We start from the raw sequence: 17418 nt of genomic DNA, 5'->3' as shown, positions 1-17418 counted from the left end.
GAGAGTTAATAATAAGTGCAGGGAGTGACAGATGTTCCTGAAACAGCTCAGTAATTACAGAAAAGTCAGAGCAGAGCTGCTCACCCCTACCAGGCATTCAATCTGAGTCTGCTTTAGCTGCCAGGGGAGGGCTTATTGTTTACACACACGTTAATGAGAAAACCAAGGTGAGACTGATTAAATCCTAAAAGTAGCTCTCCCCGCTAAAACAGTGTGGTGATTCCTCTCCTCGGGCAGAAATATGAATCTAACTTTGTTTTAAGAGCTCAGGAAATAATCTCTTCCGAGGTGGTACACTGTGATACTATTTTTCTGGCGTAATATGTTTGGCTTGTGATTTATTCAAGCTTTGATTACAGGTATATAACCCTTTGTGTTGGAGAGGAGAGAATCTAACCAGATTACAGGCTAACAGAGATGCGCGCACACACACACACATATTTTGCAAACATACACACTCACCAGACAAACTACAGTACCATCAAACACATAACAGAAGGGCTGTGCAGAAATATCAATAAACAACATGAAGCTAAATATCGTAACAATTTTGTAAACAATAGTGTATGGGTATGTCCGGAACTACTATCGATACAGGAAACAAAAATCCTGTCATCCGATTTTGTCACACCACAATTCTGTCACCACAGGCAATAACAAAAAAAGGGACGTAAATGGGAAGTGTCAGACAACTTTACCCAATTTATTTTATATGATGTTTATGGCATGAAAGTAGAATGTATGAATTTTATGTTCAAATTAAGTTGTGGGAAGTGAATTTTGGTAAAAAAGTGTTCAGTGACACAATGAGAGTACAACATGCACTTTATTGTCATAGAATTTCAGTGTATTTCAGTTCAGCGTGTTCTCGTCTGAGTGATGACTGATGTGCAATAAAAATACCTTTTGAAGTAGTTTTGATGCAATTTGTCTGCTGAGTTATCAATGTGTGATGTACGTATTAGACTAAGTTGTATTTTCAGCTCTATTTTAAAATTTTCATTTAAAAAAATGTTTATTGCAATATATCGTGATGTGTATCGTATAGTGAGGTGCTTGCAAATACACAGCCCTAAAAACTAGAAAATGGCACATCATCTATACGCTAACCACACTGTAACTTATGTTCAAAGCCATCCTTTTAAGTAAAAACCTAAAAAGGATTTCTTGAGTAAGGTAATAGGATTTCTTGAGTAAGGTATTACTTTGTTATTTGCAGACAGTGTAAAATATTTGCACCTGGTTGAGAAGCAGCTCAAGTATCCAGCGTAGGTCCTTGTCTTCTGGGTCAGATGCATACTCTGTGTGCATCTGTTTGAAGTAGGCATTCAGAAATGCAACAATGCCCACAAGCAACTTCTCATCCTCAACACTGGCTGGACGCACCTGGAGAAACCTGCAGGGAGGAAGAGACACAGACCGAGACAACAACAGGAAGAGAGCATGGTTAAAAGAAAAATAGAAAAAAACGTAACTTGGAAATTCATTACTTGTCTCGTAAACTGAATACCTTTTTTTTTCCCAATAAACTAATAAGTAAAACATCATTGTATAGTGGAAATATGAATTGCTCAAACCAATGACAAGTGGTAAGACATATGCTGCAACACTAAATAAGAAAACTCTTTTGCAGAGGGGTGGAGATCAACTGAAGAAAGTTGCATAATTGAATGCACTTTGGTTGTGGCTCCTTTTGTTTTTATCAGTATTACAATGCATGAGATTTTAATTATTTTCATTTAGCATCTTTTTTTTCAGGATTAGAGTAGTTAGAAAGAAAATAGGGATAGGGTTACCAATTGAGCCATAGAGATTAATTGGTCCAGAGCAAGTATTGTTTTGTTCGACAGCAGAAGTAATAACAATAGCATACTGTTGGGGAATGTCATACAATCCTACCATCATTTTCTTAATTCATAAAAGTTAACAATACATATGTTTTGGTTATTAGCATGTCAACCTAAAGTACAAAAACCTCAAACTGAATTTGTATCCAGTGCACCTTGTAACTGCTGCCTGCCAGCTGAGGGAGTGAAGGGTTTTTCTGCAACTGTGGATGGGGATGTGAGGGATGGCCAGTTGGTCAATAAGTAAATAGAGGCTCAGCCTGGAGAGGGCAGAGGTCACCGAGCTGTGTCCTGCTGCCATGACGATGGCCTTGATGCAGCCCTGCAGCGCAGTGGGAAGATGCACCGCCTGCAGCGACAGAACCTGTGCTTCTGACAGCTTCAAGTCAGGATGAAATCTGTAGGGACAAAATGTAAATGGTTAAAAAAACATTTATTCAAAAGCAGACTACGTGACTATTGATGTGCTGACACGTGTGCTGCATCAGAAGAATACTAATGACTTCATTAACAAACATATTTGATCACTAATCTTTGGGGATGAGACATTAAAGAGAGAATTACTTGTCATCGAAACCAAGCAGAGGCGGGCATCATACCAGCTACAATTAACAAGCAATTCTCAAGAAAAGTGTCAAATGATGTCAACTCACTATGAAAAACGTTATATAGAAAAAAGATGAATAGGAAAAAACAATACCATCAGCGGCAAGGAATGTGCACAGAGTTGTATTTTATAGAAAAGAGAAGGCACCTCTCTTTTTTCACTAACTCATCTCAAACAAGTACACTTCCCCCAATCAAAGCAGTTAGTGGATTGATCCGTCTGGGGCGTGCTTTAAACGTACTTGCTGTAATCAAGCTGGTGAAAACTGTGTGGGAGACAGTCTCATCTTTTTAGATTAGGTCACATTAAAAGCAAATGAAGACGGATGGAATGTAAGATGCCAAGACTTTTGAAACAAATTTCCTACAATTCTCTATGAGAGAGAATAGTATCAGGAGGGATATGTTGCAAGTTTTATATTTATATGCACATGGTAAAACACGGCAACCTTAGGTTTCTTACTCAGTAACATCGGTAGAGACGCCACGTCGCTCTTCAAGGAGGTTGTCTATCCCAGAATGCCATGCCGTGTTCCAGGCCACCTGCAGGGCAAGGCGGGCAGGAGCCAAGGTCAGGAGGTCAGAGGACGAGGGCAGGACACAGCAGTATGGGCTGACAGCGTGATGCGTCGCTGCCTGGAATGGGATGTTGTACCTGGGAGAACAGTAAAGGTGTTCATATTGCTTGTGCAGTTGAATATCAAATCTTCATAACTTTACATATTTGTTTACCTGCGTGTTACTGACAGTGGCAGGGAGAATGGTGTGAGGGTCACATCTGTGTTGGCTGTGTTCGACCTGATATGATTCAAAAAGCAGGTAGCACAACACATTATTGAATGGGTGTACATGTATATTAGGAGAGATGGAAAAATAAACTCACCATATTTCAATACTGGCAATTTCATCAAAAAGCAGTAACGTCATGAGGACAGCGACCTCATTTCCATTGCCTTTGTTCTCCTTTAATATCAATGACGCTGTAATAAAGACATAACATAGATAATTTATATAACAACAATCACTCTCGACCTCATGAATAAACGTATATGATATGATTTGGAATTAAATTAGAGTGACAAAGTGTGTTTAGAAAACCCCTATGAGATTTCCACCCCATGTCAGGCCTTTGCATACATTAAAGCGTTAAAAACCTAAAAATAATCGTTACAATTGTGAAGCATAACTTTGTGTGCATTTCAGTCTGAATCTTTAACTTTACCGGGAGTCACAAGCAAGAATACTTTTAATGAAATGTATTCTAATTCAACATGAGTGACTGTTCATTTAAGCACAAATTATGCAGAGATGAGCACCGTGGCAACTAGTTGCATCATACTAATACGCCAATTAGTGCAGTGTGACAACATGGGTAAAAACTATGCATCAATGGATGACTTGTCATCATTTCTTTTTAGAATGTGCCCCTGAGCTACACAACATAACGTGTATAGCTGTTACTTAATGAGTTGCCTTGTGAATGTACCCCTGAGCAGTGTGAGGAGCAGGAGGTTGCGATGTGCCAGACTGTGCCTCAGAGATGGATCAGCATACACCAGCTTCCTCAGGATACATACACAAGGCTCCAGCAGGCAATCTAAGCTCTAGGGAGAACAGCAACATATGCACCCAGTGTTTAATTGCAGGGAAATACAAACAAACACACACATTCTCTTTCTGGCTCCTCCTGCTGTGTCTCTCCCATACACATGCACAGGGTCTTTTCACTGTCTCTTCACATAAGTGAAACCCAAGACTGCTCAGGTTGCAGGCAATGGAGGGTTGGGACAAACATAACCTGCAGGCATCCCACTCATACACACTTGTTAGTCGAGACAAATCATTATTTGTGGCCCTGTTCCTTCACCTCCATGTAGCCAGACATGCTGGACGATTACCCTTGTTAGCGCCTTCTGATTCAAGGCCCGGGAATGATCAGCAGACTGTAGCTACTAGAGGGCAAAAATCACTGCTGACCAAGGCCTGTCTAACACTATTAATACAGGCCATTTCATCCTTCTATCATGCACGCCTCAGTGGGTTTCCTCCACATCCGCTGGCAACTCATGTACTCACATGAGCAGATATAAATCGAGGACATGTACACGAACGAGAGTGCATGGAACTGCATTTATGAGGTGCAGGGGTTGTTTCACTTGGCTTCGACGGCAATCCATTCAGCACACATCCATTTATCACTTTGCCAACGCAGATGTGTTTTTACCTTATCGCGGTTTACGCTCCCTGTGATGAAAGAAACTACTTTGTCTGTTATTCCAAGATTCTTCAGCACTGGGTGCATTGCTGTGTCTGCAGGGAAGTAAGAGAGCAATTTAATATACAGACAACATTTGCATAATCATAAACAATTTCCTTCTTTTGCTTGTCTAAAACATATGGTGGTGAGAGGGAAGGAAAGAGCTCCCACTTATCACACAACTTATAAAGTTGTTTTTTCATTTTATTACTAGAACCTGGTTAGGCCTTTAAAACCTATTATAATTTGGTAAACAATTCAGGCACTTTACTTTATTATAGAATATCAAATAATTCCCAAATCAACTATTAAGGGGTTGTGAATTGCTAGCAACTACATTCTGTTGTAAGACTTTTACAGTGATATTATCCCCTTTACATAGTTGCAAGTACTTGTGGTGTACAGAGTGGGTCCAAAGTATAACCAGCCAGTGTGTTTCCTATTAAAATATGCCTCCACATGAGCACTCTCATAAGACTCAAGCATTAGAGAGATATGCACAAAAGGTTTTAAAGTATTAGCCTGATGGAGCCTACATTCAATTGGAATGTATTAAAAACATAGATGATTAATACATTTTGAGATAAATGAATACAATACTGTATATGCATTAATTACTGTATATTAAAAGGGCTGTATAATTTACAAATCGCTGACCTTGTAGCACTACAGACAGCTGCTCTGCAGCTGATCTTTTCAGGGAGATGTCAACAGTGTCCGAGGACAGGATACAAAACAGCTTCTCCACCGACTCCACCTAGCCACCATTAAACACATCAAGTCTCACTTTATATCTGCCTGTGCAGATGCAAATCCAATTGTGTTGTTTTTATGTGCATGTGGATTGATACCTTAAGGACAGACTTATTGCTGGAGTCCAGCGCAATGTCTAAAGGGTTTCTGAGACAGAAGAGATTGGGGAGCGAGGAGATCACCGTTTGATCCAGGTCTGGTCTGGCTGTGTTAGCGTCATCATCGCTGGTTAAGTGGGGAAGGATTTGTTGCACTGCTGCTATTCTCACACTGTTAATAATGAGCACAGTTTAAGCAATAGTTGGAGTTAAATATTTAATTGAAAAGCCTACTGTTTAGCATAGCTTAAAAACCCACACAAAAAAACAGCTCTATTCAGGTGGCAAAGGAAGCTTTTTGCCTGCATTAGACTACTAATACATCGTTAAAAATGTTACCTGTTTTTTGTGTTTGTTGTTTCTACAGAACATCCAAATGGTGATTGGTTGTCAATAAACGGCTGGCAGGGGAGTGACATCTATTAGCTTTTGCCTAAATGTAGCAGGGCTTGTCTCTTGGCCAGTGTCTGGTATTAATTTCCATCTCTATCAATATTCATGGACTGGGACTGGATAGCGGTTTTACAAATGCCTCACAGAGCACTTAGATGACTTGATAGACTTGATATGAACATCAGCTGACAGCACCAGGCAGAGGTAATATGTCCATCACTGTGTGTTTTAAAGCAGATTATTAAGACTCTCAGGAGTTTGTCTGAATCACAAAAAGCCCTGAGACCCAACGTCAAACTAGTCAAATAACTTTGCAACGCAAAGACACAAAAGAAACATACCATCAGAGACTTATACAAACACACACATCTCTGATGTGTGCAATCATCTGGGCAGGAAAATAACACCCAAACAAAAACAGAGAGCGACAACATTGACAAAAGAAAGAACCAGACTCACGTGGGTTGTTTGGTAAAAAGAAGTCGGAGCGCTGCTTTTAGCTTCGCTGTGCTTGGAAACACCTCGTCTCTAGCCACATCCGACATGTCACTTATCAGCAGGACGCAGTTTCCCAGTGATTCTTCAGTGCTGGCATAACCCTGCCACACACACACACACACACACACACACACGCACGTGCGCGCGCGCGCACACACACACACACACACACACACACACAGACACACACACACAGACACACCACAAACGCAATTCAAACACCTTGGCAGACAATGGAGCGAACTTTGGGGAATTCCAGCTAAGCTGCGCAACAGTAAATAAAATATGCATTGCTTTGATTATGGGTGGTTTCATTTTGTCTCTCGTTGACACGGTGGGCCCATCTCTGAACGGCCTCCTTGAATTAAATCACACTTGACAGCCTAGTCAAAATCTCATGTATATTCATGAAGAATTTCCAGGCTTTCTGTTGATGGAAACTGAACAATTAATAAAAGCTTGTTTTTTTTCACGCAAAAAAAGGAAACAATATAACACCAAATATGTAAATGAGAGAATAACTACATTTTTCTCACTGGCAGCTCAATATGAAGTATTTTTAGTCCAAGAGCGCCAAATTTTTACTTTTGATAATAGTTGTTTTGATTGTACATACACCACATCCCCCCATGCAATACATGTAATGTAATAAGTTTCAAACATGACGCTGCTTTATGACCTCTGAAGCACAAATACAACACAGTCTCTACAGGGAGCACCACACCTGTAATATGGGCATGACCGGGTAAAGTGCCTCATTAAATCTGTCCCAGGTTGATGCTGTCATCATCAATCGTCCTTTGAGCAGGAATAGCAGGATATCCTTGGCAGCAACGTTCACCTATAGATCACATGCAAACTGCTGAATTCACAAAGGTGCTGCTGGCAAAACATTTACTAGCAAGTACTGTCAGTGACGGACTTTTAAATGTCTAAATCACATGATACCAGCCAGCCCTGACAGCTTAGCATGACCTTAAAGCGATGTACAATAACTTAGAAAACAAACACACAGAAACCCTGTACTTTAATGAGTACTTGCATTCAATAACATGTATTCCTTTTAACTTTGAACTAGCATATTAAGGATGTGCGGTCTAAAAGTCAAGTTGATTCTATGCAAATACAAGAAGTAAACATGTGATTTCATCTACCTTCTCTGCAGAATCCTGCAGTCCAAAAGCGCTTATTTCATAGAGTACCCTGTGGTGGGTAAGGAAGTTGATTCCACCGCAGGCTGCTGATTCCTGTCGTGACACATTGTGGATGCCAAGGCAGTCCTAGGGGTGTATGTAATCACACCAAAGCACATAATAAATTATCACTATCCTCTCACTTGTGCTCCTATACAAAAGTTCCAATTCACTTTAAATGTAGTCATGTACACTAGTCGGTAGTTAGTAAAATGAAAAACAATTCAGATTTTCAAAGAACGCTGTCAGAAATGTGTCATTCATCTATCTTCATCTTAGTTATTTACATATGGGTGCCTCACCAACAACAGACCCACATTATGTATTTAGTCACCATCTTTTTAGCCATGAACCTGCACACTCTCACTTAAACACTGATATTAGATGTCTTGCTCTGACCTTGACCAGGTTTAAAGTGTGTTCGTATGTTTCCATCTTGACAGGCAGTGACGGATGGGACAGCAGCTTCAGGAGAAGTTTCTGGCTCTCTGTTTGGAGGAATGGACTGGGCTGATCAAACTTCCACCTAGTGATGGACAACCAGAATAATTCAAACTCACATAAAAACAATAAAATATAAAAACGAGTCAGAACAAAAGACTTTACATTGCAAGATGTTTAACGTACAGGTAAGAGCAGATGTGAACGCATTCCTTGATGATGGGTAAGTGCTGGTGAAACGGGAGGCCGTCTATGGCTTGGTCTGCCAGCTCCAGTAACTCCAACCAGTTCTTTTCTCCCTAGATGCAGGAATAAAATCAATAAGTGAGGAAAAAAAGCCATTGACGGATGACGGACTAAACAGGCCTGAGAGCCACAGCAAGTGACCGTTACATCTGTGTCAACGTGTTTCTTAATTTAAGAACTGTAGGTTGAATATTGATAATAGAGGACTGCTCTATCTGCGTAGACTGTAGAGCTACTGTTGCTACGTGCTCACTGTAATTATGTGTTATTCAGCTCATACCTCGGCTTCTGCTTCCTTGAGAAAGTTACAAGTGGATTCCATCCAAAGGGCAGCGCGGTTCACCCTCCTGTAGAGATCATGGCTGTCTGAGTTCACCTGTTCCAAGTAGGCCACCGCTGTGTCTTTGATGCTGGGTAATAAACTTCCCAATGACGTGTCCAAGCACAGGTAGAAAATAGCTGTTGCTGTCTTTTCTGGAAGATTGTCACTCGCCTGTGTGAAGTTAAAACATCTACTTTTTGAGTTTAAGTAAAGTAATCACAGAGAATAAAGTATTATGATTAGATCATGCAAGTGCACAGAAACACATCTACACACACATACCTTCTCAGGAGGGAGGATGGTCTGAAGGAGTTTAATGGTGAATACAGCAATGCCTGTGTAGGCTACTCTGTGATGAACCTGAGAGCTGTGGGGAATATCTGTTGAATAGCTCTGATGGTAGCTGAGGATATCCCCCAATAGTTCCATGCAGGCTTGCAGCTTCTCCTTCTAAAAACAAACACAGACAGAAATGTAGACAAAAACATGCACGCCACACAAACACAGGCACACACCTGCATTCACATTGTGTGCATGTTCACATACACAGGCACACACACAGACACAAAGCTACTGGCTGGGGGCCATGAGAAAAATTGCTCGTTCCAGACATAAGGAATTGAATGTAATCAGATTTCAGGGTTATTTTGGGACTAGATACAGATCCACCCTATCTCCGTTTGAATACATTGGAACAATCTATTCTCAGCTACTTTGTTCTCGGGAGGAGAGATTTAACAATAGAAGAATTGAACCAGCAGGGGGCAGTAAATGCCCTGTGCATTGCTGTGGCTGGCATGAACAGTTCCGCCCATTCCCAAAGGAAAAACCTAGAGGTCTGGCACACTAAAGCTGCTCTCCACATAAAGATGACAAAACAGTTCTCAGGCTGCAAGACTCTGGGCATGTATTAAACAGCAGAGGGCCAGAGGGACCTTGGCTTGACAAGTGCATAAGTCCCCCTGCATAGGAACATACTCTTTAAACAGTCAGGGAGGATGACAAATAACTCTGCATGGTGTTAAAAAAACACACACACTAGTGTAACACAATCCATTCTGTGTGGACTTACACGAAGTAAATGGAGATATTTACCAAACCAACAATGCTGTATTCACATGTGTGAGAAGCTCTTTGTAAACCGCAAAACGCCTTTGTAACCTTATAATTCATTCAGCTCCATCTCATGCTTATCGTTCTCCTTGACAGTTGAGTACCGTATGCCTATTTGTATGTTGCAAACTGTCAAGTGGCCAACCCAGTTCCCCCTTCCAGTGAAGTGTATCCATTCATCTACATAAGAGGCTGTCATGAGTTGTGTTTTGACTTGCCAGCTCCATCCCCACCAGGCTGCGATCGTCCCAGACCAGCTCACCAACACTGTCCCCGAGCAGGAGGACGGCGTCACACAGCAGCTCCAGAACACGATGGAGCGCATGCGAACCCTCTGAGAGAGAAGAGAGAAGGAGTGACACTGAGTAAGAGCGATTTCAAGGGAGATTTTTTTGTTTGTTGACAAGATCAAGAATTTACAGAATGCAGTCAATATGAGGAAACAGGTAAAGGTATATGGGCAATATCTGATCGTTACTCAAGCTAAAAACAGACAATGGTAACTCATCTATATCAATTACAAAATCTTTCCCTCTTTAAATAATACCACGATGACTCCTACCGGTTTTAAGCAGTGGGATGGCATGTTCCATGGTGGCAACAGTGAACTGAGCCAAAGTAAGCTGCTGTAACTGCAACTCCAGGACATCTTCTGCACCCAGGTCAGAAAGCTCCAAGTGGGCCACGTCTGCAGGTGACTGGGGCGTCTGCCCGGGGGCCTGAACTGATGCTCCCCCTCTGTGCGAGCTGGCGCTGGATGAATCACAGACAAGAGAGAAGCAGGACTGTAAATTCATGATCTGTAAACTCAAATACAAGGAGTGACGTATGAGCTTTATAGGGATGGATAAAAAAAGAAGCCATTATAGGAATCTGAACTGATTTTTAAACACTGTAGACCGGCCGCTAGAGGGCTCCTGGTCTTATTTATTTCTAAAAGAATAATAACATCCTCCACAGTCTTTCACGTTGTTTCATCTCAGTTTGCGGGTTGCTGGTGTCACCAGCAATTTTGTCATTATCAAAGCCACAAAAAAAATCCTGCACAAGTTTCTAAAAAGTATACAACTCTCTTTAAGTGTAAGGTCTGGTGAACAGACAGAGTTGACAACAATGCTGAATCATATCAAAATGTAATTTCTTCAAGAAAGAGAGACTAACATGATACAGTGTGTGCCTCAGAAGTGCAACTGAGTGAATCTCTGCTCTCACTGCCAAGGCGATTGCTAAAGACATGCAAAGAAACACCGAGCAAGAACTGATGTACCTAAAGGGATGCAGTTTACTTTCTTCCATAGTCTCCTGCAGCATGTTTTTAAAATGCAGTTACACATTAATGTGGAGCTGCCGCGACGCACACACCTGGTGGAAGCTGCGTCTCCATCTTGGCCATCTCCACTGGCTCTCTGGCCCGTGCGTCCCACCACGGAGGGCCGAGGAGAGCACTCTGCCACCGGAGATGAGGCCTGGGAACGCTGCGGCCCACGCACTTCTTGGGAGTAGGAAAAGGACGAGTTCTGGGAAACAGGATCTACACAACCACAAAAAAAGGGTATAGTTGTATATTAGTTGCACATAGATCCTGAATGATAAAGAGACGATTATGTTGAGAAGTGATACAAATGAGATATTGTAAGAAAAGAGTAATTTGGATCAGAAAGCAGTCAAATTTTATATTAAATAAACTGATAATTTAAAAAATAAATAAAACTACACTTCAAAACTTAAACAATAAATAGTTGAGAATGTTTAAAGTTACTCTTGAAGTAAGTAGAACAACCAAATAATACATATACTTATTAAAAACTAACTTTATAATAAAGGGAGATGTAAACTAACAGCATAAGCATCTAAAATCTCAAAATCAAACTCATAGCATGCTACCTTGCTTTGTGGAGAAAAAGCTTGGATCTTGATGAAAGCGTAGTCTCCTCTTCAGCCCCACACAAAGCTGCCGGAGGCAGGAAAGCGCCTGCAAGTGGAGGTAGCCTGCCTCACCTTTACCCGACCCCAGCCTCAACAGGGAAAGAAGGTTCTGAAAACAGAAGGGGATATTAGAGCAGTATTATAACTGTAAATCTGGGTTATGGAAAGGTTTTCTGAGGACGAAATTACCAACCAGTAACATCCAATTAGAACATCATCGTATACATACAGTATATATTTATTCACGCTTTGTCAAAAAACGGAAACAGAGCCCGAGCTGAAACAACAAAGAAAAGACTGCGTAAAAAGAGGACCTAAACTTGAGACAGTGACGGAACAATTGTAATAAAGTTTGCTTTAAAAGGGCAAGCAGCATTGAATAATCGAATTTGTTCTAAGTTTAGATTCCATGCTCTCTTTAGCTAATGATGTCATATCTCTAAATCCAAGTCTTTCAATTTTCCTGAATAGCTCTAGTTAGTCATTTAAAGGAGGACAAGGTAAAGCCACAATTGGAAAAGTACTTTCTGATAATGATTTTTGATGATGAGACTGCAGGGTGACAGTATGCTAAATCTGCCTGGAGATCGATCTGACGTAATGCACCACTTTATTACAAAACAGTAATGTTCACAGTGTGACTCATCAGGACACCTCAAACACTCTGTCTCATGCATCTGAAGAGATGCATGATGTTGCAGAACTGATACTGGTGGATACCTCAAAAAGTGCAGCGTACTATTTTCTCCAGAAATGGAGAGAGGGTGTATCTTGACCCCATGTCAATTCAGTTACAATACGCACTCACTTGACAGAAGTACATTGGCCTTTATTTTTGCAACAAAGGACCAGTTTGATTCCTCCAAAGCCAACAAAGCCAGGACAAGGACACCTGCACACAAGTTGGACCAGTTTTACAGAATCCCTGATATTCAATATTCAAGGAGGCCTTGAGAGGAAAGAAGCAAAACATTCCACCAAGGTCTTTTGAACCCTGCAAGAAGTACATCATGACCAAACTACTGTAGATCCTCACAGCAATCTAGTGCCTGCTCAAGCAAAGTAAGTGCCCCAGAGGCCACCACAGCCTCCTACAAGATCAGGGACACAGAATTATAAATTGGTGTTTTGTTCAAGGACACCATTTGACAGGTTATTATTTTGACAGTGGCTTGAGCAACCATCCCATAAATTCCATTGTGGGATGGTCATGCTAGCCACTCAAAGCAATACATGTCATTTAACTGATGTGAATAAACAATAGCGCTCAACATTATGAACAGTTGGCAGAGAACCATCAGAAAATAAGCATGCTCTGGTGTCTTTAATTGTGTCTATTTGTACAGTCATATTTAGTAAAGCACTGAGATGTTTTAGGGGAAGCAACAAGCCACCATATTTAAGTCAAGACAGTGTAAATGAAAAACAAGCTTTTGTCTAAAGCAGTGAAAAGCACTGGGATGGCCAAAAATCAAACATCCACAAAATGCACCGCAACGTGCTGAAAATAATACAAATTCTACCTGTATTTAATTTTAATGACAAACTTCATCTCAGTATGCAGACAAGTGCACTGACACTGAAACATTGAAAAGAAACTCACTGTACCTGAAGGTGCTTGGATTCTAATATTACTTGTTGAAGCATGGGATCAAACCTGTGATAGGAGATTTTATAGAATAGAAGGCAAAGACACACACCCCTGTTTACATCGATGGAGCTGAGATGGAGCAAGTTAGCAGCTATAAGTGCCTGAAAATCAGCATCTCACACAATCTGACATGGCCCTCTCACATCTCCACCCTGGTAAATGAAGCTCATAAACGGCTGCATTTCCTAAACAAACTTAAGATAAAACTCCAAGTTGTTGTAAACGTTTACAGACCAGTAATAGAAAGCATCCTGATTCCTGACATCCAAATATTAAGAAAATGGCATGGGATGTGCATAGCACAGGACAGGATTGCTTTACAGCGGGTAAGTAAAACTGCTCAAAATATCCTTGGCACCCATCCACTGCGCATCAGTGATATTGGTGAGAAGAGGTACCTGCGTAGAGCTAAGGGGATATTAAAAGACAAAACCTCTTGACCCTGCTGCTGTCTGGAAAGAGATACAGAAATGTCAGCTGGCAAACCACCAGACTTTAAAACAGCTTCTTTCCTCTCATTGTGAGAATTCATCCTCCACAAAGAATATAGGGTTTAGGTTTTCTTTATTTTACTAAAATCTAAATGTTGTTGTACAACCCTGTCGTACAATGACAAATAAAACTTTGTAGAATTTCAGATTAATATCTTTCAACTTATTTAAAATGGGTTTACCATAAAGCTAAGCATAATCGTATGCGCATTAGCAATACAATTGTCAGTGCAAGAACATGGTTATGTAATAATACCTGTACAATACTCGGTCTTTGCAGGAAGATTTCAGTAGGAAAGTCTTGCATAATGACGTCACACAGAAGTTCACATGTGGTCCGCACCAAGTTGGGGTTGCTGCTCCTTAAAGAACTGTTTCAAAAGAATTACAATTAATATATTTAATACTAATCGTAATTTACCATCACAGCACATGCGTATTTTTTGGAAATCAAACTGTCAAGTACCAAAAGTTGGCACAGAATGTGTCTTAGTCTGGTTAACTTTTTCTTCAATGATTTATTTCCAAAATTAAAATCATAATTTTGTTCATTTAACATTCTGTTGGGTTCATGTTAACCCGGCATAGATGATTTGTTAGATTCATGTCTTGCCTCTCATTGGATGAAAGTATGTGTCTGTCTGTGTTTGTCAAAGTCAGCCATGGAAACACAGAAAACTTTAGACATCTCACAGACTCACGCACTGTAAAACACAGAAGGGTAAAATGTGTAAAACAAGTAATTCATTGAATAAACATAAAGTGCTGTCTTTAGATAAAACTGCAAGCAAAATTCAAGATGAGACTCAGCAAACTAAGGAATCAAAACACTGGTACCTGCTATTTTCTGAGCTGGCACATCCATATGGCTCGGCATAGTCTTGTGGAAATAGCCCATATTAGGAAAATGGTCTTCAGGTGGACCAACTGTAGGTGCTACAGCAGAGACACCAGATCTGTTAAAATATACTTTTACATACTGCAATTATTTGATAAAACTGTTATAGGATCTACGTAAAGCAAACTGACAACCCACACCATGCTCATTAGCCTCTCCACTTCATACGATGACGAACATTTAGAGGTTTCTCGAAGACAGACACAAAACAAACAACCATTTGGCTTTAACTTGCAACACCTGTTGGAGTTGTAGAACGCTGTCCATGCGAGTAGACCATTATGTGACAAGGGAGTAGCTCAGGTAGGTGGAACAGCTGGTCCAGGGTTCCATCAATGACAGCTCGCAGTCTGGGTTCCACATTAGGAGACAGTTGAGTGAGGAAGTCCACCGCCCCGACGTCTCTTAGCATCTGGGCTGCACTAGGATGCTGGGAAGAATAAAAATGACAAAGTGGAAATAGAGAAAAAACACTAGAGTTCATTGTAATACAGCACTGTTAAATCCCTTAGCATGGGTGTTGCTATTAAAATGTCACTGGGCCTGACATAAAACTGTATGACATCATATATTGGAAATAGGCAAATAATGATCCAATCGTAATTAGCAGGTTAATGTCTGGTTGGCCTTGTTAATTAAAGAGAGACTGAGGCTAGACTGCTCCTCTCTCGCCACTGTCTGCCAAACCTACCTGGTAACAAAAGTCATTTATAATGTAACTAGAAGTGTATCTACCTTTGACAAAGTTGAAAGCAGCTCCAGGACCTCTTCCTGCATTGGCACCTCAGGGAAATTGAACCACTCAAGGAGATGCACAAAAAGCATCTTCTCTTGGACAACGTCAGAGACGGAAATCAGGGAATGGTCCAGCTTACAAATGATGTTCTTTAATGCTCGAACTCTTATCTCCAGCAAAGAATGACCTAGGGTTTGTCGAAAAAACAAAGTATTAAGTTGAGCAGAAACATTAGAGCAGAGTTTAAGCTGGTCGACAGCTAGCTAGCTGTTAGCTAACGTTGGTTAGAAGTTCAGAAAAGTTTTCCTGACGTGGGTAAATTAACATAATAAAGCTAACGTGAGTGTTGACAATAATTACACGTTTGCACACTAAAGTCAGTGTGACATAAACAACCTGGAGAGTTTGTAACGCGAGCTAACGTTAGCAAATTGCTAATAATATGCAAGTGACAGCGTTTTGTTTAAACAGTTCAGGTAAACTCAGAGTCCTTAGCTGGAGAGCCCACCTATTTTCTTTATAAGCGGAGATAATTCCATGTTCAATGTATCGCGTCTTTCTGTGTACAAAAGAACAAACAGTTTTAAAAAGCTTCATCAACGACCGAGGCTTGTCGGTTCAATGAGCGGTTGTCTGCCGGTGACATGTCAACACAAACGTCTGTCCCGGGTTTGTTTTCAACAAACGCGCCAGCGTTGGACCACTTCCGGGAGAGGACCAAGGTGCGTTCAAGAGGCCCAACAGTGTCGGACCGACTTATTTTTGTAACACTGGAAAGTTTAAGAGGAACACCCACAAAACATTCACATGGTGAATGTCGACACAATAGTGTAAACACCTAAGGGGAATGATGACATACTCAATCATGTGTACAAAAAGTGCAGCATTTTAGGGAGATTTGCTAATGAGCACTGTGGAACTGTATTTAGTGCTACAAAAATACAACTTGTTTGTGTCCAAATTGCTTCCACATATAAGCAAAAAAATATATAAAATTCAGAAAAAGCTGTACAGCAGTTGCGAACCAGATCAAAATGGCTGTGATAGTTGTAAATTACTTAATGTATATTAAAATGGACTTCTTCATTGTCCAACCTTTCCAACCAACAATGACACTTGCACCTTTTTATTTAATCTATTTGTCAAGGACCTGCTTACATGTGCAGTAGATCTGATCACATTATGGCTGTAGTTGGGCCTTTCTTTAAACGGTGTTTGTGACATATCTGATGTGCCAATTTGTGGCAAATCTCGCTCATCGGATCTTTTGAAATGTTAAACATGCTGAAGCAATTTTTTGTTTTGCAAGGATCATCAGTGTTTCAAGGCATATTTCCAAATCATTGAAGGCTTTCCTTTGCTAGAATATTGGAAAAAAAAGTGTTTACAGCAGTGTTATCCTTCCATTAAATTTATATTCTCAAACATCGATGTACTAAAAAAAAATGGATGTGCATCGCCTTCAAACACAAGTGCAAGCATACATTCTTTTGAAACTCAGTGTAAAGTTGACCCAATTGCACAAGATCTCACACTTGAGATGTGATGTGGATATGATCAGCCGACAGGGCGATAATTAACAAACTTAGCAAATGGTAATTTTATATGATAATAATATAATAGCACAGCTATGGATAATTCCAAAAGAATTTAAGCCCATAATTATCTTTGGCTGCCTGCTGTATAGTCTACTGTCACCGAGAAGAGTTTGAGGGACAATAATAATCTACGCTTTCATAATCCATTACTTTATATGCAAGTACATTTTACAAATATCATAATAATTTTCTTAAGCAACTTTAATTTTAGATATATCACATCCTTATTCTAGAGCTTCTATCACAATGAGTCACAATGAATATATATATATATATATATATATATATATATATGTGTGTGTGTGTGTATATATATATATATATATATATATATATACATATATATATATA

General features: G+C 40.3%; 1 protein-coding gene across 2 annotated transcripts in view; it reads right to left on the bottom strand.

The window, feature by feature from the left end:
• The window catches only part of rttn (rotatin), a 29883-nt gene extending 13762 nt beyond the window's left edge, over positions 1-16121 (bottom strand). The window contains exons 1-26 of one of the 2 annotated variants that reach the window (XM_068582146.1): positions 15978-16121; positions 15469-15656; positions 14974-15163; positions 14673-14771; positions 14449-14539; positions 14092-14206; positions 11652-11802; positions 11130-11298; positions 10330-10520; positions 9986-10101; positions 8937-9104; positions 8613-8825; positions 8273-8385; positions 8045-8171; positions 7607-7732; positions 7177-7293; positions 6414-6553; positions 5562-5733; positions 5368-5467; positions 4678-4763; positions 3940-4057; positions 3337-3433; positions 3186-3251; positions 2917-3108; positions 2003-2245; positions 1240-1396 (exon numbers count right to left, since the gene is read on the bottom strand). In XM_068582146.1, the coding sequence (XP_068438247.1) occupies positions 1240-1396; positions 2003-2245; positions 2917-3108; positions 3186-3251; positions 3337-3433; positions 3940-4057; positions 4678-4763; positions 5368-5467; positions 5562-5733; positions 6414-6553; positions 7177-7293; positions 7607-7732; positions 8045-8171; positions 8273-8385; positions 8613-8825; positions 8937-9104; positions 9986-10101; positions 10330-10520; positions 11130-11298; positions 11652-11802; positions 14092-14206; positions 14449-14539; positions 14673-14771; positions 14974-15163; positions 15469-15656; positions 15978-16008 (3576 nt within the window). In that variant the 5' untranslated portion in view covers positions 16009-16121. Of the gene's footprint in view, positions 1-1239; positions 1397-2002; positions 2246-2916; positions 3109-3185; positions 3252-3336; positions 3434-3939; positions 4058-4677; positions 4764-5367; positions 5468-5561; positions 5734-6413; positions 6554-7176; positions 7294-7606; positions 7733-8044; positions 8172-8272; positions 8386-8612; positions 8826-8936; positions 9105-9985; positions 10102-10329; positions 10521-11129; positions 11299-11651; positions 11803-14091; positions 14207-14448; positions 14540-14672; positions 14772-14973; positions 15164-15468; positions 15657-15977 lie in introns of those variants that run through there. The other variant, XM_068582145.1, reaches the window with a different exon arrangement.
• Positions 16122-17418: the final 1297 nt, after the last annotated feature.

This window comes from Clinocottus analis, unplaced genomic scaffold (assembly GCF_023055335.1).
Source record: "Clinocottus analis isolate CAN_PGR_092001 unplaced genomic scaffold, fCliAna1.0.p SCAF_18, whole genome shotgun sequence".
NCBI classification, from domain to species: domain Eukaryota; kingdom Metazoa; phylum Chordata; class Actinopteri; order Perciformes; family Cottidae; genus Clinocottus; species Clinocottus analis.
Note: the sequence above shows the minus strand (reverse complement) of the source record. Positions and strands in the feature narration are given on the sequence as shown.